Below are 27,708 nucleotides of genomic sequence, written 5' to 3'. Positions count from 1 at the left end.
ATCAACCACTTCTCCCACTCGACCTCAATCATTTCCCCTCTCTCCCTTCCCTTATCGTTGCCACCACCATTCGAGCCTCTTCCTCTTCTTTAGTCATTCCTTCTGTCTCTCCTCGACCATGCCTTCCTCGTCATTGTTGTTAGAGAGTTGTCGCACTCCTTCCTCCATGATGTCATCATGTGTCGCATGTTGTCGTGAAACAACCATTGCCAAACCAAACCTACTTCGACTGTACTAGCACGACATCACCGTCAACAACCACCACGAGGTTGCTCTGAACTCAGATGTTTGTGTAATGTTGTGCGAGGTCGGGAGAGATCTAGATGCTGAATCTAGATCTGAAATAAAATGTATGGTTTGAATCAAAGGTTTTTATTTTTGGATCTGAGTCAACCTAGTTGTTGTGGATTAAAATTTATAATTGTGGATAAGATTTGGAAAGAGAGAAGAAAAGGAAAAAATATGTTTTTTTTTAAAAAAAATCCAATGCATATATACTTACATCATCTCCATTTTTTCAACCGTTGATTGTAAAGAATACACATCTAATGCATCATATTTTTTTCCTACTTATTTCTCAAGGTGGGAAATTTATTGTAGTTTTTCTCATCTTAGAATCCATCTACAAAACAATACGTCTACAGTTACTCCTCACTTTCTCTTCTCTCGTGCTTTATCCGTCCATTCTCTCTCTCAATCTCATTTCTCTGTCTCTGCTTCCTCTTCTTCGATCTCACCGTAAGTTCTTTCTTCGCCCTAAACCCTAATCCTCATTTCTCCGTCCATTCCATTCTCTCTCTACTTCTCCTTCGTGTTCATTTTGCTCTTCTCTTCTCTTCTCCTAGGGTTAGGCTTTTCCGATTAAGGTGCATTTTGAACTGCGTGCCTATCGATTAACTACAATGTAATCGGTGTTTTATGCTTTTCGTGATTTTAACCTACGAATATTCTTTGATGATTGTTGTGCTATCGCCTAACTCGTTGTTTCTGCGTAGAAATAATGTTATCCGAGTTGTAGCAACGGATAAGGAAGCGTGGATTTCACTTAGGGTTTATCCTCCTTCACTGTTTTCACCAGTGGCTGGAATTAGTTTAAATTCCATGCAAATATTAGTTTCGTGTTGCTGCCGTTGAATGGAGTAAGAATTTAGTTTAGAGAAGAAATTGAGGGAATAATCACTAATGCAGTAGTGCTTGTTTCAAGTCAGTGGCGAAACGCTAATACGTATAGTAGAACTCACCGCGGAGCTTCACTAGTAATGGTGCATTGTGGATGTGTTGTTCATTTTTGGTTTTGTTCCCAACAAGGCAGTGGTATCTAGTAGAGTTTTTTGCACGCGATTACAAAGCAGGCTAATGTTTTATTATATGGTTTTACTGTATGAACTATGGGTTTGGTGATTATTTTGAGTTGATGAAATGCTGTTTTAGTGGTCTTGAGAATCCTCTCATTGTATGATAATTAGTTTTTAAAATCTTAATCTGTGCATATGTTCAATTTGATGACCTCCTAAGTATCATGCTAGCACTCATTGATATCTGTTAATGAGAAGAACTTTTTTTCTTTTAGAAGGTTATTTATTTTTTATTTTTTGTGTAGCTGAATTCCCTGGACAATCATCATGGCTGACAAAGGAGGAAAATCATGTCCCATATGCACTGAGGATATGGACCTGACTGATCAGCAGCTGAAGCCATGCAAATGTGGTTATGAGGTTCAAACTTCTTTATTTACCGACATATGGATATATTGTCATGAAAATCTTCTTTTGTTAGTTTTGTTTCTTAATTTTTTGTTAAACACCCTGGTTTTGATCGTTGCTCAGTATTTGTGCTTTATCCATCATCCATTTTGTGAAAATGGAAAGTTGGGCTTAAAGCTGAACAGTATGGCATTTCACTAAAGGCAATAGTGAGTTTGAACATATATATTGCTCATCCTGATAAATCATATTTGTTCATTTTCTCTCTTCCTCTACTGTTTCCACAGATTTGTGTCTGGTGTTGGCATCACATAATGGAAATGGCACAGAAGGATGAAACTGAGAGCCGTTGTCCTGCCTGTCGTTCACCTTATGACAAAGAACGTATTGTGACAATGGCAGCAAACTGTCAAAGGTTGTTTTCGTCATGTTTAGAATTTCTAATTTCTGTATAATATTTTATTATTAAATGGTTAAACTATTGCTAGGCAATACTGATTGGCTTTACTTGCTTAAACAGATTGGTAGCTGAAATGAATTCACAGCATAAAAAGAAAATGCAGAAATTGAATTTGAAGCCTAAATCAGTGGATGGAAGGAAACATCTTAGTGATGTTAGAGTCATTCAACGCAACCTAGTGTACATAATTGGGCTGCCTCTAAACCTTGCAGATGAAGAAGTGAGTTCTTCAATGTTATGCTTCTAACTGTTGCTAGATGCATCTATATGGAATATGGCAAGCATACTCCATATAAGTTTTTGCATCTTTTTCATTGTAAATTTTTTCCCTTGGTTAATAACATTTTTGTTTGGATTATACCAGCTACTTCAGCGCAGGGAATACTTTGGCAGGTATGGAAAGGTTATGAAAGTGTCAATATCTCGAACAGCAAATGGCATAATCCAACATTCTGCAAACAGCAGCTGTTGTGTGTAAGTTGTTTTGAATGTCTCAAAAGCAATCACCCTGCATTGAGTTTCAAGTAGAAGAAAATTATAGCCTTTCTCTCATTTTCCTCTCATTTTTTTTATTTTCTTTTCTGTCTATTTTAATGTTGGTTCAGTCATCATGTTTCTATGGTTAGAGATCATTTATATGTGAAAGTTGTATTTCTTGAATTAAAATTTCTTATTTTCAGGTATATAACATACTCTAAAGAATCTGAAGCAGTTCAATGTATTCAATCAGTGCATTGTTTTGTATTAGAAGGTAGACCCTTGAGGTAAGGATATTCAATTTTGATTGGGTTTTGGTGAGGTCTTATTGGCCACAGGATGATGGGTGGTCTTTGCATTTGCAGGGCTTGTTTTGGAACCACAAAGTATTGCCATGCATGGTTGAGAAATGTGGTAAAATATAATAGATTTAAGCTGAGTTTATGAATGTTTTGTTACACATATGTCTTTGTGCTACTATATAAGATATCTTGCTGATTCAGCCTTGCAGCAATAGAGATTGTTTATATCTACATGATCATGGTTCTCACGAGGATAGCTTTACCAAAGATGAACTAGTTTTAGCATTTGCTAGGTATGCTTGTTTCTCATGTATCCCATCCCTCCATTTTTAACTTTTGAACTTACTATGTATATATCACGTATATAAGCATCAGCTAGTTGTCTTTTAACTGTGTCTTATGGCTTATACTTCTGTGGCTCTGCTAATAGATGATTGCTTTCTGTTTTTGTATAGTAAACCTACAGATTGTTTAAGCATATACACCAGACAGGAAACATCATGCATATCTCAATCATTTAGATTTTTCCCTAGTTTCCAGAAATATCTTACTCTCAAATTTCACTATTTTCTATTTATGCTTGAAGTTGTACTGCCTTTGATTATATTTTTGTTGTTTTGCTTTTTGGATGTTAAAGGAGTAGAGTCCAACAAATCATTGGTGCTACAAATAATTTGCATCGGCGTACAGGGAATGTTTTACCTCCACCAGTAGATAATCCTAAACATATGTCATCAGCCACCAAACTAGTGTCCCAAAGTCCTTTAGATGTAAGTTTTTGCTCATGTGACTTTTGTGGAACGTTGTTTGTTGAGGGTGATATATTACTTCAATTCTCAATTTGTTCACTCTTATATCTTGTTATTTATTAGGCAGTGAGCTAATTAATGTCTTTTATTATCCTCACTAGAAATGTGAGAACCAGATTAAAGGATTTGCTTCAGGTATTGGGGCTGTCACTTCAACTGTGCTTCCTGCTGTGACCTCTTGGTAATTGATTTATTGGTTGGTGGGTTTCTCACATTAATTTGTGCTTAGTGTGAATGCTGAATTTTTTGGGTGTATTCTTTTAGGGTTAGGTGTGTGTCTGGCAATCTTCCACATGATACAAGTTCATCATGTTCTGGTAATCTGGCAAATAGAAAGATTGAGGCATCTAATGATCCACAGGCCCTTGTGTCCGGAGTTGCTTCCACTGAAAGGTCTATTAATATAAGAAAATCAGGGGAAGCTGAAAATAGCTCTGATGTGTGTTCCAATGGTGCCTTCGTACCTTCAGAGACGAACAACCATAATAGTGGTGGAAATTCTAAAACATGTGAGTCAAGTGTTTTCAATGAAGTTACTTTGGAGAAATTTCCTGGCATTGTATTGCCTAACTGTGAAACATATGTGGCAGCTTTTATGGACAATGATCAAGATACTGTAGCACCTTCTGTGAGCACAGGCTTCCTGGAGCTCTCCAGGCAACATGATTTCAATATTGATACTGCAGTTGGCATTAATTCAAATGGGGATGTTCATGGCTTATGTTCAGGGTTATCATCTATTAGCATTAATATTCATCTAGAAGATTCGTATTTAACTCCTGATTCAGACGGATTACCTTTTACTCGTAACTCAATCGATTCCTCTCTAGGGCAGCATTTACAGCAAGATAATGAGTATTCAACAGAACATTCATCCACACCAGCATTTTGGGAAGATATCATTGTGGATGACGTACTAAACATAGACTCTAAACAACAAAAATTCAGCAAAGGCATCAATTATTCGTCATCATCTGGGCTCCATTCTAGTTGTCTACCTCAGAATGTAAACCACTCAAGCCATCAACCATTTCAGCAAGATCAAATTTGTCACCAGAATCATTTCAGAAAACCTTCTACTGAGTCTTTTAATGAACACTTGGAGACAGGACATGTTAAATATGGGGAGAGTAAAGATAATGGTGCAGGTGTTGATAGTATGGTTGCTTCAGACATGGGAGAGAACAACATTATATCTGATATTTTGTCTTTAGAATTAGATGCATGGGAAGGTTCATTAGTTAATTTGTTGGGTGAGAGTGATGAACTGTACAGACCCTTTAAAGCACCTATTTTGCGGAAAGTCCAAGACAAAAATCAGTCAAGGTTTTCCTTTGCAAGACAGGATGATTTCATGAATGGGGCATCTAATTTGCTGCAATCATTTGCGGTTACTGGACGGGATCCTGAAGGGAACTTTTCATCAGGTGCTTTAATGGGAAACAAAGATACACTCACTGGAAAATACCCACATGTCTTCCCATCTGGCAATTCTGTACCATCAGATAAACTTGTTGGAAGTCAGTCTTTGGTGCCATCTAATTTTTCCTGTGAGTGCTGATTAATGACATGATTAAGTGCTCCTTTTTGTGAGTGTGGGGGATAGAGGTCCATTTCTTTCAGGTTTTTGTTGTTATCATGATTGGTTATACTTATCTGAGTCTGTATACACAATTCTTGCCGATATATTTCATGTTTGGTGTTCTAATTTCTATTTCTCTGGTTTGGCCTTCTTATTTACTGTGATATTCTGTTTGTTCTATTAGTATTACTTGGTTGTTCATCCTCTGCCTTTTTAAAGTTCCTGTATTCTCCCTTTTGCTTTATCTTGTTTATTTTTGATAGTGGGAGAAACATGGTATTTTGAGCACTTCTACAGTCCTGCTTTGTGGATGGTTCTTTTTAGTTCTTCATTGGCTCATTATGTAGCCCTGGAGTTTGTTGTAGGTTGGTGTAGGTTTAAGATGATGAATTTAGTGCTTCTCATCCCTGTTGGGGCTAGCCTATGTAGTTTGTTGTAGGTTGGTGTAGGTTTAAGATGTAATTGGTTGTTCTTAGGATTTCTGTTATGTGTTTGATTAGAAGTATAATAGTATAATCTGCTATAATAGTTTGTTGAAAAATACTAACCAGTGCCCTTGGGGATTGAAAAGTACAGGAATCAAAAGTGGAAAGTTTTTATTGTGAAGTGTAATAAATGTACTCCTTCAATCCTTTGTGATTTACATTGCAACTCCAATAATATAAACTTTCTATTGATTGATTCCTTAACCACTGGTTAGCAAGACCATAGTTTGCTTTTTGTATTTTTTGTTATTATTTCTGTACATATGTTGTATGTTCTGTTGGATTTTGATTTATGTTGTTTATGTGGCCTTTGACTATAATCAAGCAATGTCCTAATCAGTAAAAAAGTGTTATTCAAGAAATTCACTTTTAAACTTGCCAATTGAGGACCTATTTACTATGCTAATCGATCAAAGGCTTCAGCTCTAACTATAATTTTGTTTTATAATATACAACAAATATCAATTGGGAAGGATTTTTAGGTCATATATTCCATGCCATTCTTTATTTCTGTTAATTTCATTCATACTCTGTCAATTGAAAATAATTTAGGGCTTCTTAGCATGATATTCTTTATTGCTGTTAATTTTGTTTACTATTGAACTGAGTTTGATCAAGCTGATATTTACCCCTTCATTATTATTTGGATTTTATCAGTGTCAAAAACTCACTCATCAGGCCCACCAGGATTTTCATTGTCCGGCAGAATACCTCCAGGGTTTTCGAATGGGAGAGTAGAACCGGATAGTAATACTTCTGGTATAACTCTTTCTTTATGGTTCTAGAGTTACTCCATTTTTTGTTTTTATTGCTGTGTTTCTCATTCTTGCTTACAGTTTTGTACTTGTAGAAAAATTCCTTATAAATATTTTATTTTCCAGTGAAACATTTGCAGCAGCAGTATGTTTCTCCAACTGGAAATATTGGCAGCATGGGAGATGATTTTAACAATCATGCGGTATTGAACTTTGGTAAGGGCATATTGACTGAAAGGCTGAATAATGCTTCTTTTGACATGAGGCAAACATCGCTTCCACAGTTTATTCCTGGTGAGGATGATCCTAGACTTAAGCTGTTAATGCAACAATCCACACCTACACAGAATTTTAGACTTCCAGATCATGTTGGAAATAGCTTTCCCCCCCAAAATGAGTCTTATAGAATTTCCTCAAGGTTTCTTGATCAATTTCCGTCTAACAGTCCGTCAATTTATGAACAATTACATTCTCAACAGTTCAGTAGTAATACTCTTCCATCAAATAACCAGTGGGGTAGTTGGAATGATGCCAAGAATTTCAGTGACCTGTCTATATCTGAAGTAATGAATAACGAGAGAGTGGGATTTAGTAATTTCATGCCTAGTTATGAGAATATCAAGTTTTAAGCACCTGCAACTAGATCAGTGATGGTGACAGTTTTGTCTCAACTGGAATTCCTCTTCAATGCACTATGGGCCCTCAGATGACAGTCCATGTGGACCAAACCTTGTCTCAAAAATCAGAAATTCCTTGATTTGGCTGAAATTATGTCCTAGTAATGTCATGTAAAAGAGTATCTTGAGACCCATTTCAAATCAGTTTAGAATTTGAATGCTCTGAATTCCATTCACAATTCTGCTATCAAATGGTCAGTGGTATCAACCACCTTGTGCTTAGCTTCATTACCAAGCGCTAGAATCTGTGTTTTCCTTCATTATGGTAGGCAGACATTACTGGCAAATGGTGTCAATTTTTCTGGGTTACAGATGGCTTGGCCTCCGAGTATTTTATGGTGAGTTTAAATGGTTGCTTTGACTATATTATGCATTTGTTTTTGTGCTAACATATGTTGCAGGTGAAAGGCTGGATCAGTCATATAGGGCTAAAAATCTTTACTCAGAATCATAGATTTTGCTTCTCCTAGTTTACTTTCTGAAATATGTGCCCAAAGAAATTTGCTTGACTGTACTTTAATTTCTTGACTTTTATATGATTGGTTTAGGATAATTACTTGTTCTCCTCCATCTCCGCAGTTGGGTCACAATTAGTTTATGCCATCAAACTGCAGAAACTGACAAAGAGCCAAGATGATAAGCGTTAATGAATGGGGAATTCCTGCTTAGAGTGGTGAAAAAGCCCATATATTTGATGTTTTCTTCGTCCCCGAAACAGTTTGTCCTGATTTTGTTACTAAGTCGAACTTGGAATTATACACTGGTAATGTACTTCATTTATGTGTGTGAATATATATAAATATAGATTTTAATTTCTTAATAATGTTCTTCGCGTGTTCCGGGGAGGTAGATTGCATTTTGGATCTATTAACTATCATCCATTCACATTTGACTACATTCAAATTCATCCATGTACGTTAAAAGAGATTTAACGGATTGGATCAGTTTTAGCTGATGGATGATTGATGGACCATCTAATTTTTTTATTTAATTTTCAATGGATATTCATAGCATTTAGTCCAGATGCACATAGATGAGATTAAAAATGTTATAATGGAAAATAAGATGTATTCGGATTTTTGGACACAAATGTATATACAGCATTTTCTAAAAACTCATTTTCAAACTTATTTATTTTAATTAAAATCAATAAACTAGGATAATAATAATGCATATTGAAGACAAATGATTGTGATCGGGTGACAAATTGAGATGTTTTTCTATTTCTAGTGCTTATCAAATTCTTAATAACTTTCACGTTATGGAGAATAACGGGGGTTGGCAACAAATTTGGAAATTGGATGTTGCTGTAAAAAAATCCGAGTCTTAGTTTGACAGGTAAAGTGTAGGAGATTAACAACGAATAATAGGAAGTCTAGATGAGGACTCTGAGGGAGGTGTATTGTCATCATTCCAATACTTCTGTTGAAACTATGTTACATGTTACGCGAGATTGTCCATTGGCTGTTTTGGCATGGATGCACATTACTAAAGTTGAAAAAATGGGAACTCTATGCAGAGAATTTATCAAGTTGGGTTAAATTTAATTTGCATTATGAAATTGTTTGGGATTTTTTGCGTCCTTGGCCAAATATCTAGGCAAACCCTAACTATTTTTTGTAGAATTGGCAGAATAAACATAAGCATGATGGAGGTTTCCTCCATCAAACATTGGAAACTTAATCATACAACACCTGCTCAACTGAACAGTATTACTGCCAAACAAAAAGCTGAGATTTTGGTTGCTTGATCCCTTCCCTTGGGGATGGGTTTGGTTAGACACGGATGGATTAGTTAGAGGAAATGGAGGAATGACGGGATGTGGTGGTGTGTTAAAATGTGAGACTAGATGGTGATTTAGCGGCTTTTCGAAGAGAGTCAGGAAAGTTACAATTTTCATGGCCAAGCTTAGGGGAGTTTGTGAGGGTTTGTAATTGATCTAGTCCAAGGCATAAGTGTTGTAGATTGGTAGGTAGAATACCAAAAAAAAATAAATTTTACTGTGTTAGATTTGTTACATGCGAGTGGAATGTGATATGCATCCAATTCAAAACTATAGTTGCTTGAATCTTTGATAAAAAAGACCCCTACATACTTAAATGGTTCAATTTTATGAAAAGTCGTTGGTTCAACTGATATGAGACTTGGTCTCCTTAAGCAGTCTTTGGAAAGAGAGAATCATTAAAGGTGATTAGATTTTATGACGAAAATTAATTATCGATAAAGTCAATAAATATACTTAATATGATTAAAAAAACATTTTAATTTTATATTAATGATGCTAATCTTAGATGACGTGACAAATTGCCATATGTAGCAAGTTAACTAAATTAGTGTTTTAAACCAACCAAAGGACTAATTTGGTCAAATGGTTGCACTTCACGTTGACCAAAGTGAAATGTTTTGAAGGAGCATTAGTGTGTCTTCAACATAGTACTTCTTAAGCATCTTACCTTTGGTTAAAATTTATTAAAACTATAAAATGGTGAAAAAAGTCAATAAATAACAAATGAGACCTATAAAATTATAATTTTTAATAAATTTCAATTAAAAAAAATTTTTTTTATTAAAATAGTGTGTTATTATAAGTTTTTAACTTTTTAAACTTAACCGATCAAACTAAAGAACAAAATAAAACTCAGATGAAGACTGAAAATGTATCTTAGCCTTCATTTTATGGGTTTACAAATTTAGAATATGACTTATTAGCGTAACCCATCATGCAATGAAAAAAAAAGCTACCTCTTTGACTTTGGGCTGGGGTTTATTTCAAACTTAACTTTAAAGCAACAAACATTAAGTGGGTATAAGTTAAAAGGTTATTTGTTGGAGTATAAGTATGATGTGAAGTCTCATATTATGTGAGAATAAGAAGGTTGGACATTATATAAATAAAAAAAAATTCATAAATTTGAATATTAAGATTTTGGATTAAGATGTGATTCCAACCCTAAAATATATCGTATTTTGCATTTTAATTGAAAATTGATCCTAAATACCACAACTCTAGCTTGCATTTTAATTTGAAACGTCAATTCAAATTTTTTTCTAATTATTCTCAACAATAATTTTCCTAATTCTTAATGAAGAAAATATGAACACTTTGTGTTTTTATTAGATTAAATGCATTTATATTTTACTAGAAAAAAATTGACACTTCGTGTCTTACTGTTTTTTTTTAATATTTTTTTAAAATAATATAAAAGATAATAGAAATTAATGAGTGATTTATGAAGAGAGTTATAAGGATAAAATAAAAAAATATATACACCAAAACATCTAATTTTCTCTTATATATATATATATATATTTATAGATTTACATTTAGTCAAATCCATACAATAGATCCCGAAGAGGCCAAGCCCATGAATATGGTGCTCAGTTTACCGGCATTACTTTGAGCACCCAGAATAATTGCTGGTACAGCTAGTAAAATAACAAAATTCCATTTTTGCCTTTTCATAAAGCTGAAACCTATGATTTTTATTTACAATTTATATATGTAAATAAATTAATTATTAGATCAAAATTAATTGTTACAAAATTTATTATCTAAATTTACATGTGCACTAAATATACATTAGAAATTTAATTGTTATATATAGTGACATTAATTATTTTATAACACAATTGATCTATTAACTCAGTTGATTAGAGTGTCATGCTAATAATACGAAAGTCATAGGTTTGATTCCTACACGAACAATCCGTAAGCCAAATACGGATTGACCAATCCGTAAGTCTGATACGGATTGGCATTATTTGTGCCTCATACGAATTGGAAAATCTATAAGCCCAATACGGATTGATCAATTCATATCAGCTTTATAGAAAAGCAAAAATGGAATTTCACTATTTTACTAGGTGTATCAGAAATTGTGTCGGGTGCACAAAGCAATGTCCTCAGTTTACTGATATGAAGCCCAAACGAATTAAGGTCCGTAGCATACGAAACCCTAAGAATTCTGACGACACTATATATTCATCGCATCATGAAAGTCCATCACTTAATCCAACCCCAAAAACCCTAGGTAGAGAGCTCTTCCTCCCTTTCTCACAGCAATGGCCGCCGCAGCACGCCCTCTCGTCACCGTGCAGGCCCTCGACGGTGACATGGCAACCGATGCCTCCGCCACCGTTCCCATCCCTGACGTCATGAAGGCCTCTATCCGCCCCGACATCGTCAATTTCGTACACTCGAACATCTCCAAGAACAGCCGCCAGCCATACGCCGTCAGTCGTCGCGCTGGTCACCAGACCTCCGCCGAATCCTGGGGTACCGGCCGAGCCGTCTCCCGTATCCCCCGTGTTCCCGGCGGCGGAACCCACCGCGCCGGCCAAGGAGCCTTTGGAAACATGTGCCGCGGCGGACGCATGTTCGCCCCGACCAAGATCTGGCGCCGCTGGCACAGGAAGATCAACGTGAACCAGAAGCGCTACGCCGTCGTCTCCGCCATTGCTGCCTCCGCCATTCCTTCCCTCGTCCTCGCCCGCGGCCACCGCATCGAGTCTGTCCCGGAGCTCCCCCTTGTCGTCAGCGACTCCGCCGAAGGAGTCGAGAAGACAAAAGAAGCGATCAAAGTCCTCAAGCAGATCGGAGCATTCCCGGACGCCGAAAAGGCTAAAGACAGCCGCAGCATTCGTCCCGGCAAGGGAAAAATGCGTAACCGCCGCTACATCTCTCGCCGGGGACCACTTGTGGTGTACGGAACGGAAGGTGCGAAGGCCGTTAAGGCCTTCCGTAACGTCCCCGGCGTCGAGGTCGCCAACGTCGAGAGGCTGAACCTTCTGAAGCTGGCCCCCGGTGGGCACCTCGGGAGGTTTGTAATTTGGACCAAGAGCGCTTTCGAGAAGTTGGATTCAATTTACGGGTCTTTTGATAAGCCCTCTGAGAAGAAGAAGGGATACCTGCTTCCCAGGTCCAAGATGGTGAATTCGGACCTCTCCAGGATTATTAATTCTGATGAGGTGCAATCTGTTGTGAGGCCCATTAAGAAGGATGTGAAGAGGGCCACTCTCAAGAAGAACCCTCTTAAGAATCTCAACTCGATGCTGAAGCTGAATCCTTATGCCAAGACTGCTAAGAGGATGGCCCTTCTCGCTGAGGCACAGCGGGTTAAGGTCAAGAAGGAGAAGCTCGACAAGAAGAGGAAGACTGTCTCTAAGGTATAAGCACATTTTATAATACCTCACTTTATTTACTTTGATTTTTTTTATTATTGTTTGCTATTTATTATTGTGTGTATATATGTTGATCATGGTTTCATGTCATGTGGTTTGATTTGAATTTGGCTTTTTGTATCTTGTTACATATTACTAGTTTGATTAGCTTTTGTAAATGGGGATTTGGTTTTGCGTTTTGTAATGTTGTGCCAATGTGTTTGCTTTTTTGTGGATAGCAGAGTATGTAGCATCTGTTGTATTTTTTGCTATGATCTTTCTGTAGGTAAACCTCAATTCGGTTAATGTGATTCCTTGATTTTTTTAGCCCAATAATTGATTGCAGGTGTTGATTGTTGTTTTGCTCTGTTTATTGGATATACTGTTTTGGGGAATAACTCACCAAGTAGTACAATTGTGGTCTGTATTAGATGATTGGTGCAATTGTCTATGTACTTAAGATGGCTGCATTTTTACTTGTGGTAACCCCATTGTTTTGAATAAGAACTTTCTTTTAACTTGTAAGTTCTACACCAGTCGAAAGTTTATGCCAATTTCGCTTGCATTCGAATTATGCTAGCGTAACTGAAGTTACCGTGACAGTTTTGATAATTTGGTAATCAAAGGTGCTTAGTTTATCTATAAATAGAGGGTGATTAAGTATATATTAAATGTGTTCATCTCCTAAGATCTTGCATCATAGAAGCTTGTGAAAAATTCGAAAGTTCTTATAAGATAATCACAGGCTCCAATCATAAGTTGCTCTGAAAAGCTCTTCATTTGAATGTATCTGAAGATTAGATTTGGATGATTCTTGGTTTAAGCACCCGTTCTCTATTTTTGTTGTTTTGTGCATTTTGAAATGCATTTTTATTTGACTTGCTAGTGTGGGACACATACAATCTCTTTCCAGTACAAATTCTCCTCCTAGTGGTTGATGATATTAATGTGGGACTGGGATCCACATATTTGGAGGGATTCAAATGAATTTCGCCCAATAGAGATTTTTACTAATATTTGTCGTTTGATTAGTTGTCTAAATGTTGTCCATTATTTCAAATTGACCTTTTTTTTTTTCATTGTTCCTTTCAGGAGGAAGCTTCTGCCATCAAGGCTGCTGGGAAAGCATGGTATCACACTATGGTGTCAGATTCTGATTATACAGAATTCGACAACTTTTCTAAGTGGTTGGGTGTTTCACAGTAAACTTCATGATTTATTTTTTCGTATTAGAATTTTGTTTTTTATGCTCATCAGAACTAAATATCCTTATCTTTGGTTTTTTTGTTTTGCGGGTTAAGGTTGTCATCATAATTATGCAGACAATGTGGAAATTTTGTTTGTTGGATTTTAGTGCAAATTCTGGTTCTTATATTAAAAACAGCATCTCTTTTATTATGCTTTTCGAGTTCATTTACTGTTAATCTTATGTTTGGTTGTTCCATGCCAAAATACTGATAAAATCTGGTTTCACGAAATTTTAATGGCTGTCGTACTCATCTTGCTTGTGGCCAGTGATATGTACACGGGAGGCCATCTGTTAACTTCATATACGACTTGGTAGATCAATTTATTAACAAAAACTTTTTTTGATATAAAACCACAATTGGATTAATTCCACTTTTTTGTGATGCTTGTGTATACGACTGAGTATCCAAAAATCCGTGTAATTAGTCCATAATAGGTTCATGAAATTTCTCGCCTATTTTGTGTAGTTGAATAAATTGCATAATGCTGCAGCTAGGGGATGGTGTGTCTATTTCCAGAGATCCTTGACATTGTAATCAAGGACAACAATTCTCTCGTGATGCAATCAACCAAGCAAATAGGCTTTTAGTTTCATTTGGACCTGCGTTGTGTTAGATTGAATTACCATTCAATGTATTGGAATGAGATTCGTTAAATCCTTTAAGCGTGTTTGGGAAGGCGTTTTAAAGAAAAAATACAAACCGACTAGAGTAGCTTCGAAGGGGTTGTGGATTACACAAGCTATTTGGTTCTAGAATGTGTAGGGTTTTTAACTTTCTCTCAACAGAGCTTGTGGTATTTTTTTAGGTTTTGTTAACAGTATCTTTTAATTAGGAAAGGTTTTATTGAAAAATATTTTTCCTTTTACTTCCTTAGCTAGTATCTTAATGATATTGATATATTATAAAACTTGAAAAAAATAGTCTAAACTTGTAGTTTTTATATTTAATTATATTCAGTTGGTTTCAACCTTAGTTGTATTTTTATAGTTTTTATGTAAGGGAACATAATGAGATAAATGCTAATGTTTCAAATTAAAAAAAAAGTTTAAAATTGTATCTTAAAAAGTTATTATTTTATTATTTCTAAAGGAAATTTTTGACTGAAATTAAATTAAACTTTCTAGAAGATAAGACCAATGAATGTAATTTTTTTTTACTGGGGCCAATGCTTATAATTGAAAACATTAAAAACTACATGTATATTTTAGACTGTCATTTTTTTTTCCCTTTCCATTCCTTTTGTTCCTTAACAAATAACTTGTCATATGAGATGGAAAAAGCGGCTTTTCCCCCTACCTATTTCATTAGTCTTTGTCAGATGTCAAAACCCATCCTACGCAGAAGTATCATAAAAGCAATCAGAAGGTTGTTTTGTTTTCAGTTTTCGCAATCGCAGCTAGGCTCAGAAAAAAAAGCCAGAAAACAAAACGAGCAATGGATGATGGCCACAAACAGTTATTGCACGATTAATTAGCACTACTATGTGAAAAGAATTCCTCGTCACTGGCCACGATTTCAGAATGTTAATAACTTAATTATTTGTAGTCAATTAATAATAGATAGAAATAACGTTCATAAAAAGTCCTAATGAAACTAAGAAATATAAGTCTGTCTTATTATTACACTAGAATAAATGAAGAACGGCAGGAAATAACATCCCATTTTCGATCAATTTTAAAAAAATTGTGTAAATTTATGCAAAAATGTATTTTTTCTCTCCTTTTCTTCTTCTCGTGTACAATTTCTATTTTGTGGATTAGTAAAATGATTTGCACTCTAACTCGAAATGAAACTCTTTTCTTTCTAACTAGCATTTAAAGTTTAGACCGTACATATATTTAAAATAACTATTATATATATTTTTTGGACAGAAAAGTATTATATATATATATAATCATTTAATTGTATAAATAAAAATTACTTTATTATATTTTTTAAGTAATTAAATTAATATAAAAATAACATTTAATTATAAACTTACATATTTATTTATTCATAAACGGGCTGTATATGAAGTAAGAATTTTTGTTATCGTAAAAAATTAGTTATAAATTTAGAACATACATGAATAGTCAAATTTAAAGTTAGTCAATAATAATTTTTTAATATGTTAACCATTTATATATATATATATATATATATATATATATATATATATATATATATATATATATATATATATATATATATATATATATATATAAATGAAATCACTTTATTGTAAGAAATGAAAACTACAAGTATATACTATTAAGTCACACTCGAATGGTCAAGATAAAAAAATGTACATATATAATTAGGAAAATTTTGTTGAAATGTAAATTACAATTGTTGTATTTAGGACTAATTTTTAATTAAAATTTAAATTACAAAATATCGGAAAACCACCAAATATTAACTACTTTTTTTAGAAATATTAGAAATACAAAATTTCTATTGATTGAAAATTATTAAAAATTATAAAATGTTCTAGGTTTTTACAACTTGCTTGACAAGTTGTTTGGTCCCTTTACAAACAAAATTAAGTGTGGTGGTGTCTGAGATATTACATTTATTTACTTATAATATTAAAATTAAAAGAAATATTTTTCTACATATTAAAACGTGCTTAAGCATTATATGTATTAAATCTCAATAATTAGATATTTTGAGTTTAAATCTTAAATGTGTAATTGTATTAAATATTCAAGTGATTGGGTTCAAATGATTTTCTAACTATTTTTCATGAACAATGAAATAATCCTAAATTCTGTGGCAAAAACAAATTCTTTATGAATTCAATAATATTTTAGGATCCTAAATTATGTGGTAATACTATATTCTTTATTTTAAAATTTTAATAAATTCAACGACCCTTAATTACTCTACATTTTGTGGCAAGAATGGTTTTTTTTTATTATTATTATGAATTCTTTGTGAATTCAATCACCCTTGTTGATCTTAAATTCTGTTGTAGCAGCAGATTTTTATTATGAATTCTTTATGAGTTCAATGATCCTCCATAACCCTAATGTGGCAAAAATGAATGCTTAATTATGAATTTTTTGTGAATTCAGTGACCCTTGGTGATCCTAAATTTGGGGTAAGAATGAATGCTTTATTATGAATTCAATGATCCTAGGTGATCTTAAATTTTATGGCAAGAACATATTCTTTATTATGAATTCTTTGTGAATTCAATGACCTTCAATAATCCTAAATTTTGTAGCAAGAACAAATTCTCTATTATGAATTCTTTGTGAATTGAATGACCCTATATAAATTCTGTGACATGAATGAATGCTTTATTATGATTTCTTTTGAGTTAAATGACCTTGATCTTAAATTTTGTGGTCAGAATGAATTCTTTATTATGAATTCTTTGTGAATTTAATGATCTTTGATGATGTTAAATTTTGTAATTAGAACAAATTCTTTAATATGAATTTTGTATGAATTTAATGACCCTGATCCTAAATTATGTGATAAGAATGAATGTTTTATTATGAATTTCTTGTGAGTCCAATACTCTTGGTGATCCTAAATTTTATGATAAAAATAATTTTTTTATTATGAATTCTTTGTGATTTAATGACATGCTGTGACGGTAAATTGGCAAAAATAAATTATTTTAAAATTTGAAGTAGGAAAGGCATATTTGAACTTCAATGACCCTAAAGTGCAATTGCAATATGAATTCTTTATTCATAAATGGTATGGTATGCATTGTGCCTGTAATATATGAATTTTTTATTCAATGACGTGAATTTTTTATTCTTGACGTAAATTTGAGGATGGTAAGAGCCTTTGATGAATGATGACCTCAATTCTAGAATAATGGAGAGTTAGAACAATTTCAATTTGATTGTAACACAAATGAATTTAATTTTGGGAAGACACTTGATTAGGGTGAACTTCTCTTGAGGAGACTTTTCCTCGATTGTATCAAATCTCAAAGGATAAACATGTCTTAATTTCTGAAAGGAGGGGTATGGAGCAGTAACAGGTGACTTTGGAGGTGGAAGTGGCGTAGGGAAATGTTCTTTCCGGAGGCAAATCTTTCTGCAGCTGTCAAATCTTCTGGTTGATGTTCATATTTGCAGGAATGAAAGGGATTGTTGGATTTGGCTGGCAGGTTCAAGGGCCTATTTAGTAAGTTCAATTTATTTTGTCCTAATTAATCTACTCCTCTCTTGGAAGAGTTTTTCCCCTCAAAAGGTTAAAGCCTTTTCATGGAGATTGATGATCGACAAATTGCCCTCTAAACTTGGTCTCTCAAAAGACAAGTTTTTTCCGACCTCGGGGATACACTTTGCTCCTTTTGTCACAATCAACAAGAATATGCCAATCATTTGTTCTTTAAATGTTTAGTAACTTCTCAGGCACGGTATCTGATATATGCTTGGTCTGGATTTCATAGGGTTATTTCTTTTTCTAGAGAGGCTCACTTTCATCAACAGTATTATGCTCTTCTTATAAAAGGAAGAAATACAAAGAATGCTTGGTATATTGTGTGACATAGTGACAATAAGAGTTTTGTACCTCAAAAAGCCTTTATGGTTGATGCGAAACTCTAATTTTTCAGCAGGACAATTTTCTCTATGACTGAGTTGCTGGACATGATCAAGGTTCGCTCCTAGTTGTGGTTCCAATCTTTTACAGGAAGTAGATTTTTTTCTTTCTTAGATTGGTGTATGAATCCAGTTGCTTGCATCTCCTCTTAACTCGTTTGCAGTGTTGCAAGTCTTGCTGGCTGTTGAACACTCTATCCTCAGGTGTTGCAATACATTTTGGAGGTAGCATGTATCTGTTTATGGTTTTTTCTCTCAGCAAGCTGAAGCTTTGTTGCTGGTGGGTTTTATAACATGGAGGAATTTTGCTTCTTTTTTATTGTAATGCTTTTGTAAGCATCAACTTCTTTTTTATGTGTCACTGGGGTTTATCTATGTCTTGAAGTGTTGGAGGTCTTTGTTTTGTTTTTTTTTTTTTGGTTTAGTTTGGTATATTCTTTGTATCAGACTCTTTTATACTAGATAGTGGCATTTCTTGTGCTACAGTTCAGTTTTCCTTCTTTTAATGAAATTTCTTTGCCTATAAATTCATTGCATTCAAATAACAAGTATTTCGATTGCCTGGGACAGCTTTGCTGCAAAGGAGCATTTCACTGTTCTGCTTTTGAGGGAATTATTTGCTATCAGTAAAATAAAAAAATACAGTGGAGGTAAGTATTGGTGTCAACTTTTGTAAATAAGAGTAGAACTTGGTAAATGATCTCACCAAAGGAGATTCTAACTTGCCAATTTGGTTTCATGGATGAAATATTTCACTGGTTTGGATAGCTCAACAACTTTTCAAATCATGAATTCACTCAAGCAATATGTTCACATTCTGAAAGGAACCACAGTCATCTCGCCCATGCAGCCAGAACCGCAGACTTCAATTTTTTTAATGACATTATTCTACTCTCTAACAACCTCATTGTGTATCAGGGTCCCTGCGAACACATGGTTGAATTTTCTGAATTAGTGGATTTTAAATGTATCGAGAGGAAAGATTTGGCATTTATTTTTCAAGAAGTGTCGTTATGTTTATTCTCCATGACTAATCTGTCTACACCGGTAAAAGTGAGTTTTATATGTTTTAACAATTTTTACCATGAAAATTGTTATTTCATGTTGGGAGAAACCTTGATGAAGAACTTGCTAACTGAATTAGACAAGTCTAAGAGCCTCCCAGCTGCATTGACATCCAAAAAAGTATGGAGTGGGAAAATGGGAGTTGTTAAAAGCTTGCATATCCAGAGAATATTGTCTACACCTTCAAGCTTTTGCCAAGTAGGTTAAGAACTGACATGCAGAGATTCAGTGACTCATGGAGGCATATATGTGGGTACACTGTTATATGGTGTTGTTGTGACTTTGTTCAATGGATTGGCTGAACTTTCCATGGTGGTTTCAAGGCTCCCTGTTTTCTACAAGCAAAAGGGATTGTCTCTTCTTCCCTTCATAGGTATATGCTTTTCCTGCATGGATCCTAAAAATCACCATTAATTTTGTAGAAGTGGATGTTTGGGTATTCCTCACCTACTATGTCATTGGTTTTGAGCCATATGTTGCAAGATAAAACATCTATATTTTTACCCATACTTAGCAAACTTGTGAATTAATGTTTTCCGCCTTGTCTCATTTTCTATTTGAATCCTACTAATAAAATAATATGTATTTATATGTATAATCAAATGGTTCTAAAAACTTAGGTCGTTTACACCGACCATCCTTTTTTCTGAGTGGTTTTGTTTTGTCCTATCAAAAGCTATTACGGATGCACAACAAAACAATCCCAGTTTTTCTCCCATATTCTATACTAACAATGCTCTTTTGTTTCCTTTATGCCCCCAGACAATATAAGAAAATGGTGGCTATGGGGCTTTTGGACAGAATTGCATGGTAAATCATGAGTTCCTTAGGAAGAGATGGAGACATGTAAGTTTTTACTTATGTTTATTTTTATGCCATGCTTATCATATAAATAATATGATATTTGGACTTATTATAGGTTCTTCTACCTAACTCACGGAGCCACTAGGAGTTGAAGTATTGAAATACAAGAATTCTTCATTCGATCATACTTTGTGAACTGATCCAAACCTAAATCACTTTTACTTGGTCCTTAATTTGATAAATTGTTGGAACGACTTCTTATAGTCTATGCATTTAAATTGGTATTGCTAATTCAAGAGAAATAAAATTCGTTCAATTCTGTTTGGATTTGATTCAGTAAATAAATATTATTTAGACATTGGGACACTTTACATTGAAAATATCTTACAAATCTAACGAAGAAAGCCATTCAACTGGCAAACCAGGACTCACAAGGCTGAAGCACAAAAAAATGTAGTATGTCAAAGTGTGACTTTACACACACAAATTCGGCAACAAAAGGCCACGTTTCTTTTTTTGGTGAAAACGAAAGGCCACGTCGATATTAGTCACTAGACAATAGTTACTCCCTCCCCCTTTTCTAATTTTGTGATGATACATTTGTATCATTAAAAATATCTTACAAACCTATGTCTCTACTAGAAGGCAACAAAATCACTGCAATACAACAACTGTAATAAGAATCAGCTGAAAAATACATTGTGCTCTTCAGCTTTCTAACATAAACTATTTTGGCTGTGGTTACAAAGGACTACGGTTACATTTACAGGCTTTACAGTGGGTGCAAGATATTCCCATGCCCTACTGCTGGCCGAGAAAAACCTCAGTCTTCACTCCAAATTTGCCCTACCTAACTGTAGAAGATGTTAGAATAGAAACAGACATGGAAAGAAAAAAGAAAAGTACATAAAAGATGAGGAGAAGAAAAACACATACCATATCAACAAATTGCTAGTGGTTAAGCGGTTTGACATGATAGATCATTTGTCTGCTTCTTGACATCAATTCCTACTGCCATGGTATTGACATCGTATGTTGACAATACCTTCTTCTGAACAAAAAACAATAACGATATAAACTAGTTAAATTTCATATTTAAAAACTCAAAGTTCATATTAAAGTTCATTCATCAAAACAGCTTCATGAGAGTGATTAAGTATCACAAAGTTGAAGTTTCACGCAAATGAGACAGGCATTCAGCAGCCATTAGCTAGACAGAGGGTCAAGAAACTGACGTGTGAAGTTTGATGTTGTCAGATTACTTTAACACCGTTAGTTGTTATTACTTATTAACAAGGGACAATCATTTCCTAGTTCCTACAGATACAAATTTCATGGTGAAGCTCTTCATCCTTTTGTTTTCTGAAGAAAGGTATTTAGGCCTCGTGTGGAAGGGGGGGTTATTTTCAGCTCATTTGGGATTCGGGACAGATCTTGAAAATTAGTATTGAGGAGGCCTTTAAAAGATAAGTGCATCATAATGTTATCAGCATAGTATTTTATCTATGCAATGCACAAGATAAATATTTTTAAACAAATAAATTATATTTTAGATTTATAATAAACCATTAATACAAGGTTATTTTTAATTATTGATAGTTTCTTTTTAAAAAAATTTTGAAATTCAATTTAGAAAAAAATTAAAAGAGATAAGAGGTTAAGAAAAATCCCAACAAATGCTCTCATTGAATAAAAAAATCCTATAGAAACGCTTTTGTTGAAGAATAACTCCTAAAAACCCTCTTTCAAGATATTATTCTAATTTATATAGAGAGAGGATTTGAGCGTATGCTTTTAATTTGTTTGTATTTTTTTTTATAAAAACATAATTTTATTTTGTATACTTTGATGAATGCTTTAATGAGAGTTTATATTAAAATTTATATACACTTACTAATCTAATAAATACTTTAATTTTTCAAGTAATCCGGGGCTAATCACAAATTAATACAAGAGCCTATATTTATTACATGGAAATCCTATCACGTCATTCACATGTAATTAGAAAAAGAGAACACTCTGGGGCCTTCTCAGAGAGATCCCTTGACGTCTAGGGACTAATTGAGTAGTTGTCAAATTACTTGTGGTTTAAGCTTGTGCAGTAATCTTTTGGGTGGGTCATTGGCGCCTTGCCCAGTAGTATTGGGGTGTCTCCCCATTCTATCACTTTTAGTCACCAAAAAAATAAAGAAAGAAAGTGAGAACATGTGTGGCAAGGGTGGGCAGCAGACCTCCCCTTTGAATTTGTCCCTGTTTGGGCCTATCTACTGATACAAGCAACTTAATATATTTGGTAGTTAGTAAAACAAATTTTGTAGTGATAATGACAAAAATCACAACCCATAAAAGATCAAGATTCAAAGCCATAAACAAGGATTCATGAACCGACAATTGGTTAGGTGAAGACACATGAATGATTTTATATTATATTTCTAACATGGCTCCTCTCAGTTCTTGGTTTAAAGCTTGGAGAATGCACTGGCCCACCTACCTTGTGCTGAAATGGAACTTTTCTATCGGAAGAAGGGGTGGCAAGTATTGAACTCAAGATACCATGTAATAAACCAATAATCCTAAAAGTTTAAGCTATTAAGGGAAAACACAAATGTTTTAGTTATACATGTATACTTCTAACAGGATTAACACGCTCTTGTTTAATTTTCTCAAACACAAAACATCGAGGAGATGGGGTTGTACACCCTACATATAACAAAGTCAGAGTATTATCTATGGATTAGGCATTTCACCTCCATGAACCACAGTAATTAAATATGATTAATCAGCTTACAAAATAGCGCAGATCAGTCAATTCAAACAGAATGATACTTGGAAAAATACAACTATGTTTCTTTTAAAACATGTTAACTTTATTTTGCAAATATGTGGAAAAACTAAACGGTCATCATTGGGATTGATATTGAAACTTACAATGGGTTCGAAGTCAGGGCTAGACAAGTTGACAGTGAGGTTTCTCATTAGCAACAAAACCTGCAAAAGAACACCAAATATACAAAAGTCAGTAACCAAGAACTAAAAAAAAAGTTTGTATTTGTCTCCCCCTTCAAACAGATTGTTTTACTCATTAGTTTTTTATTTCTTTTTTCTTGGGCTCATTTAGCTTTTCTAGTACACGCAGAAAAGATGGGAGATAAGGGAATTTGAGCTCCAGAAGAATAGGGCTATTATATGAGTGAAAGAAGTTATAACCACTCCCTTTATACAGACGAAAGTATGAAGACAGTTTGGGAAAGTTGTTTTGGGCCTTTTGACCTTGAAATAAGTATCTCATATTTTCATTCATAAACCATTCCGGGCATATAACAGAAGTGATGGACAACAATATAAAGCTTGCATGTTATACTATGATGATTATTATGTTGGCAGCGAGATTTAAAAGCTCGTTAAATGTCAATTTGGTATAACAGTTTTTCTAATTAGATGCACAACAGTTATCCTTTAGAGTAATATAATATATAGCTTTAACAAAATTTTCACAGAGATTTCCAATTGAGTAAAATTAGCAGCCACACATCGGTGTTTCCCAAGAGAATTTGATTAGCATATGCCATCTCACCCACTTACCTTATCTTGCTTCAACAAACTAGTGTAAAAACTACAAAGGAACAGAGCAACCTCTTATATTTCACTACAGATTGAAGTGATAAAAAGTAGAATGTTCCTTACTCCACAACGAAAAGGGATCATAAAAGGCAACCAGAGCATTACTATGCCATTAATGTAATTTGGAAGTTTATATTGACCGTTTCATTATGGGAACCTATGTATACTTGATGACAATAACCTGTCTAGTTCATTCAGAATTCAAGAAATGATAGATGTCATGGATTAATTCTCTCAAAAGCATAAGCTATTAGGTGAAAATACATGAATAGTTTTATGTTGTCTCTCTAGTAAACTCCCTCATGCAAGAGTTCTTGGGCTTAAAGCATTAGTAATGTATAAGCTCACCTACCTTATTTTGAAATTCAATTTTTTGTTAGAAGAATGAGGGTGGAAAGGTCCAAATTTTAAACCATTTAGACATATAAGTTTTGATACCATGTTATGAAGCAACTATCCCAAAACTAACATTGAGAGGTGAAGGCATATGAATGATTTTATACTCTCTTACAGTAAATTTCAATTTATAGGAAAATTTCACTATGCCTTTGTTAGAGGACACATCTAAGACTGACTAATTCCAGCAACAAGGTTCGTAGTCTGAATCTAAACTCAAATGAACAGATGGAAAACAGATGACAATCAAAATGATTTTTGTTGATTTCAATTCTGTCCACATTGATCATGTCCTTTTCCATTCAAATCATGTTTTGACACTCTCAATCAGTCAAAAATGTTTTCATAGGATTCCTTCTTCCCTTGGAAAATGGTTTAAGTTATCCTGAGCCAACAGGATCAACACACTTCCAGTAGAGTAGTCAAACAGAAAGGCTATATCATTTTATATTCTCAAATTTTCCTAAATCTGCTTTGGGAGGGAGAATAAATGCCTATTATGAATCTGCCTTTCATTCTGTTAGTTTTGTTGTCTTTCATAATGCCAATATTGTTTTTTAAGTGAATCAATATCTATCTGATTATACAGCAAAGTTTCACCATTGCAATTACTTCTGTCAGAGGGTAGAGGGCTGCATATCAGCTAATTAAATGATGATAAGTTTCATCCAAGTATTCAACTCACAGTTTCAAAATTTATAGGATCCATTTCCTTCAGCTTCTGGACATGGTCATTTGTTTCTGGATCAAATACACTTCCAATGAAACCGTAAACTTCAGCAAAATCTGGCAAACCTGAGAAATATGTTCAAAGTGACAAATGATCATCCGTTACTAAATTCAATTGAAAATGAATGCAAAACAAAAATCAGCATATCAGAAGATTACCATGAAGCACTGGAGCTTGTTTCCCTTGCTTTGGTATCTCAGAAGTCAGTAGTGTTCTAGTAGAATTTCCAACACCACTGAGACTGCTGTTGGTAATCTGTGTTATCCCCTTTGATCCAATATCAGCTGAATCAGTAACGTCATATAACATAATAAGTGGTGGACAGTTCCATTTAGTATAGCAAATAAATGTAGACTATGGACTTCAAACAAACAACAAACAAAAGGAGTATGCATGCCTTCATTTCCATGATGAACACTGTTGAGTTCATCCTGACAGGTCATGGGTTTATCAGCTCCGGCATTCATCAGCAGGGAAGTTTCATCCCATGAGGCAAACCCAGGTGCAAGCGTATTTCTTGATGAAGCATAACCAACAGAAGCTGGTAGTGGCACCAAAACTGGAAAACCAGAAAGTAGCATGTCAGGGATGCATGAAATGTTGCACCTTTAAGGGCAGAGAATATCAACATCTCAAATAGAAGCAAACCATTTTTTGATGCCTTTTGTGGGTAAGGATGAGCAGCTTTGCGCTTTGGACGGGGAGGAGGCACATGTGCCACTGTCCCATTCTTTTGAACTTTCAAGAAGTACTTCTGAGCATGGCTTCGAATCTGACAAAAGTCATTAGTTAGTGACAAATAATGCCCAGTAGAATATAGACAATAGAGCTGAAAAAGCAGACTCCTAACCTGAATAACTGTTTTTGAACCTACAAAATCTTCAATTTTCTTCCAGTCCCTGTCAAATCTGAATAAACCACAAGATGTCACCAACTGGATTGCAGAGTTCTTCACTTAATTTAAATTGTAAAGTTGGGAAGATTGAAAATAGAGCGCAAGCAGACTGAAAGGCAGTTTCAACCAAAATTAGACCATAGCCTGAAAATGACTACATTTTATTTCTACCTTCTCCTAATTCTGTGCTGCCACATAATCCCAGTATCAAATTAGTTTTCATTCCAAGTTTTCAACCTTGTAACATTCCATCTACTTGTAATTGTACAGTTTTTCTAACAACTTGACCATCCTCTACTCCTTCAACCTACAGGTCTTAGCATCTATTCTGGATCCCTCTTTGGAAAATTTTGGCTCAGTCTAGCAAATTAAGCCAATGCGCTGGCTCAATAACCAAAATCCAATAACTATGCCTCAAAAGGCATATTTCTAGAACCTTATAGTGGTAGATGAACATCGATACTGATGCAAAGCATGAAATCATGGCCAAGAATCTGTAAGAGGTAGCAATTCCAGTAAGATTTGTCCAAGGAGGCATTTCCCATGTTACCTCATGTCAGAATGCCCAGATAACCAAATCAAGAATGGTATAAATAGAGACCCAATAAGGTATATGAGGTACTCTAAATTCTATTCTCTATTTGTATCATTCATACACAAACTTGAGCATCGGAGTCTCTTGCAGATACATCAGCGAAGTTTGAACCAGAGGAGATTCCGTTGAAATACTCCACTTCAGGACTTGTGCTGAACAGCATGAATTGGGTTCTCCCCAGACACCAAAACGTATAAGAAATGCTAGCCAAATGATTTGCTCATATAGAAAAAGACACAGAAATAGGGATACTTAAATAAAAAAAATAAAAAAATTGGCTGTAAGAACCTCAAACATAGTCATATAAATATTCAATGTAAAAAGTAAAACAGGTAACAATGTTAAAAGGGAAAGAAGGAAGTGGACTCACAGTTGAAGAGCTTCGAGAAACTTGTCGTGCTCTTCCTCAGTCCAACTCTCCCTGGACTTGGTTATGGTGTAAGGTTTTCTTACCTTCTTCCCAGACCCATCACTGGCTGCTGCAGCCATTGACTGAGAATTCGAGGTGTTGGTGGAGGAGTTCATGCTCCGCCACAAATAACATAGACTCACAGTTTCAACAAGAAAAAAGAAAGAGAGAGAACGTGAGATCGATGTGGCGTGGGAAGCAGGGTGGGTATATGTGCGGTTCACAATTTGAGAGCCACCAATTGTCCCAACAAAAACACAACTTCTTCCACTACACTGATTTCATCGTCCCTTGTCCGGTCCCATCGGAACAAAATATTGTCCTCTTATTTCATACACCTTAGGCTCATCTTCTAATTTTCTATGGTTAGTAAAAAATACCCACATGTTTTTGTTTTCTTAAAAACATAAACCTAAGAAGAGCATAACAAAACAGTTTCTTTCCGTTTAATCTATACATCAATTCTTATTTACGTTCACGTTCACGGTCATATAAAGTATTATCAATTCTAATTTATTAAGAAATTTTGTTGATCACTTCTAATGGAATTATTTTGTTAGGAATATGAATCGAATCAAATTCCTACTCGAATGACATGTTATTAAGTATATTTTTATACTATAAACCACTTATATATATATATATATATATATATATATATATTTTTTTTTTTATCAAAAACAATCCCATTCAAGAGTAACAAGATTAATGTGAATAGAAAAGTTCTCTTCATCCGATCAAACTAGAAACACCTTGCACTCGTTTTCATGTTAGGATAAAATTGTCAATGTCACTAATTAGGTAAGCCAACCTTGACAATCCACTTAAATGCATTGATGATTTCATTTCGTTGACCAACTTCTCAATAGAAAAAACTAGTAATAGTTAAGGCCCAATAATATTTTAAAACAAATACATTAAGTTATATATAACTCATAAAATTGTGATCAAAATTATGAATCCTTTGAATGGTTGGTGGGTTA

At 34.4% G+C, this 27,708-nt stretch overlaps 4 protein-coding genes across 17 annotated transcripts; 3 read left to right on the top strand and 1 right to left on the bottom strand.

The window, feature by feature from the left end:
* The first annotated feature begins 606 nt into the window (after positions 1-606).
* On the top strand, positions 607-8,073 carry LOC114382160 (general negative regulator of transcription subunit 4-like). 4 transcript variants are annotated; one of them, XM_028341392.1, is made up of 15 exons: positions 607-738; positions 1,601-1,715; positions 1,991-2,118; positions 2,224-2,383; positions 2,528-2,637; positions 2,844-2,927; positions 3,006-3,054; positions 3,144-3,235; positions 3,580-3,712; positions 3,853-3,932; positions 4,016-4,260; positions 4,342-5,301; positions 6,476-6,577; positions 6,700-7,588; positions 7,830-8,073. In XM_028341392.1, the coding sequence occupies exons 2-14, from the start codon at positions 1,623-1,625 to the stop codon at positions 7,200-7,202; spliced, it is 2,739 nt and encodes a 912-aa protein (XP_028197193.1). In that variant the 5' UTR covers positions 607-738; positions 1,601-1,622; the 3' UTR covers positions 7,203-7,588; positions 7,830-8,073. The 4 variants fall into 4 exon arrangements, with proteins under 4 accessions (XP_028197193.1, XP_028197191.1, XP_028197192.1 ...); XM_028341390.1 differs by having other exon boundaries at positions 4,016-5,301; XM_028341391.1 differs by having other exon boundaries at positions 4,016-5,301; positions 7,799-8,073.
* Positions 8,074-11,161: 3,088 nt separating this feature from the next.
* On the top strand, positions 11,162-13,808 carry LOC114382315 (60S ribosomal protein L4). The gene is made up of 2 exons (XM_028341637.1): positions 11,162-12,416; positions 13,503-13,808. The coding sequence occupies exons 1-2, from the start codon at positions 11,313-11,315 to the stop codon at positions 13,614-13,616; spliced, it is 1,218 nt and encodes a 405-aa protein (XP_028197438.1). The 5' UTR covers positions 11,162-11,312; the 3' UTR covers positions 13,617-13,808.
* Positions 13,809-17,384: 3,576 nt separating this feature from the next.
* LOC114382317 lies at positions 17,385-20,404 on the top strand. 9 transcript variants are annotated; one of them, XR_003660243.1, is made up of 6 exons: positions 17,385-17,791; positions 18,228-18,267; positions 18,375-18,490; positions 18,781-19,648; positions 20,038-20,121; positions 20,195-20,404. XR_003660243.1 is itself a non-coding variant. In XM_028341641.1 (3 exons), the coding sequence occupies exons 1-3, from the start codon at positions 17,727-17,729 to the stop codon at positions 18,501-18,503; spliced, it is 237 nt and encodes a 78-aa protein (XP_028197442.1). In that variant the 5' UTR covers positions 17,387-17,726; the 3' UTR covers positions 18,504-18,721. The 9 variants fall into 9 exon arrangements, 1 of the variants encoding a protein (XP_028197442.1); XR_003660242.1 differs by having other exon boundaries at positions 17,386-17,791; positions 18,228-18,490; XR_003660238.1 differs by having other exon boundaries at positions 17,386-17,791; positions 18,060-18,490.
* Positions 20,405-20,516: 112 nt separating this feature from the next.
* Positions 20,517-27,128, bottom strand: LOC114382316 (protein REVEILLE 8-like). Of its 3 annotated transcripts, none has more exons than XM_028341639.1 (9): positions 26,687-27,128; positions 25,677-25,734; positions 25,475-25,598; positions 25,224-25,385; positions 24,985-25,110; positions 24,782-24,891; positions 23,008-23,067; positions 21,016-21,127; positions 20,517-20,933 (listed from the first exon to the last, which is right to left on the bottom strand). In XM_028341639.1, the coding sequence occupies exons 1-8, from the start codon at positions 26,839-26,841 to the stop codon at positions 21,038-21,040; spliced, it is 885 nt and encodes a 294-aa protein (XP_028197440.1). In that variant the 5' UTR covers positions 26,842-27,128; the 3' UTR covers positions 20,517-20,933; positions 21,016-21,037. The 3 variants fall into 3 exon arrangements, with proteins under 3 accessions (XP_028197440.1, XP_028197439.1, XP_028197441.1); XM_028341638.1 differs by having other exon boundaries at positions 21,016-21,130; positions 26,687-27,127; XM_028341640.1 differs by lacking the exons at positions 20,517-20,933; positions 21,016-21,127 and adding an exon at positions 21,953-22,245 and having other exon boundaries at positions 26,687-27,121.
* Between the last annotated feature and the right edge of the window lie 580 nt (positions 27,129-27,708).

The sequence above is a fragment of the Glycine soja genome, chromosome 13 (genome assembly GCF_004193775.1).
Source record: "Glycine soja cultivar W05 chromosome 13, ASM419377v2, whole genome shotgun sequence".
NCBI classification, from domain to species: Eukaryota; Viridiplantae; Streptophyta; class Magnoliopsida; order Fabales; family Fabaceae; genus Glycine; species Glycine soja.
The sequence above is the reverse complement of the archived record's forward strand: the minus strand, read 5'-3'. Positions and strand labels throughout refer to the sequence as shown.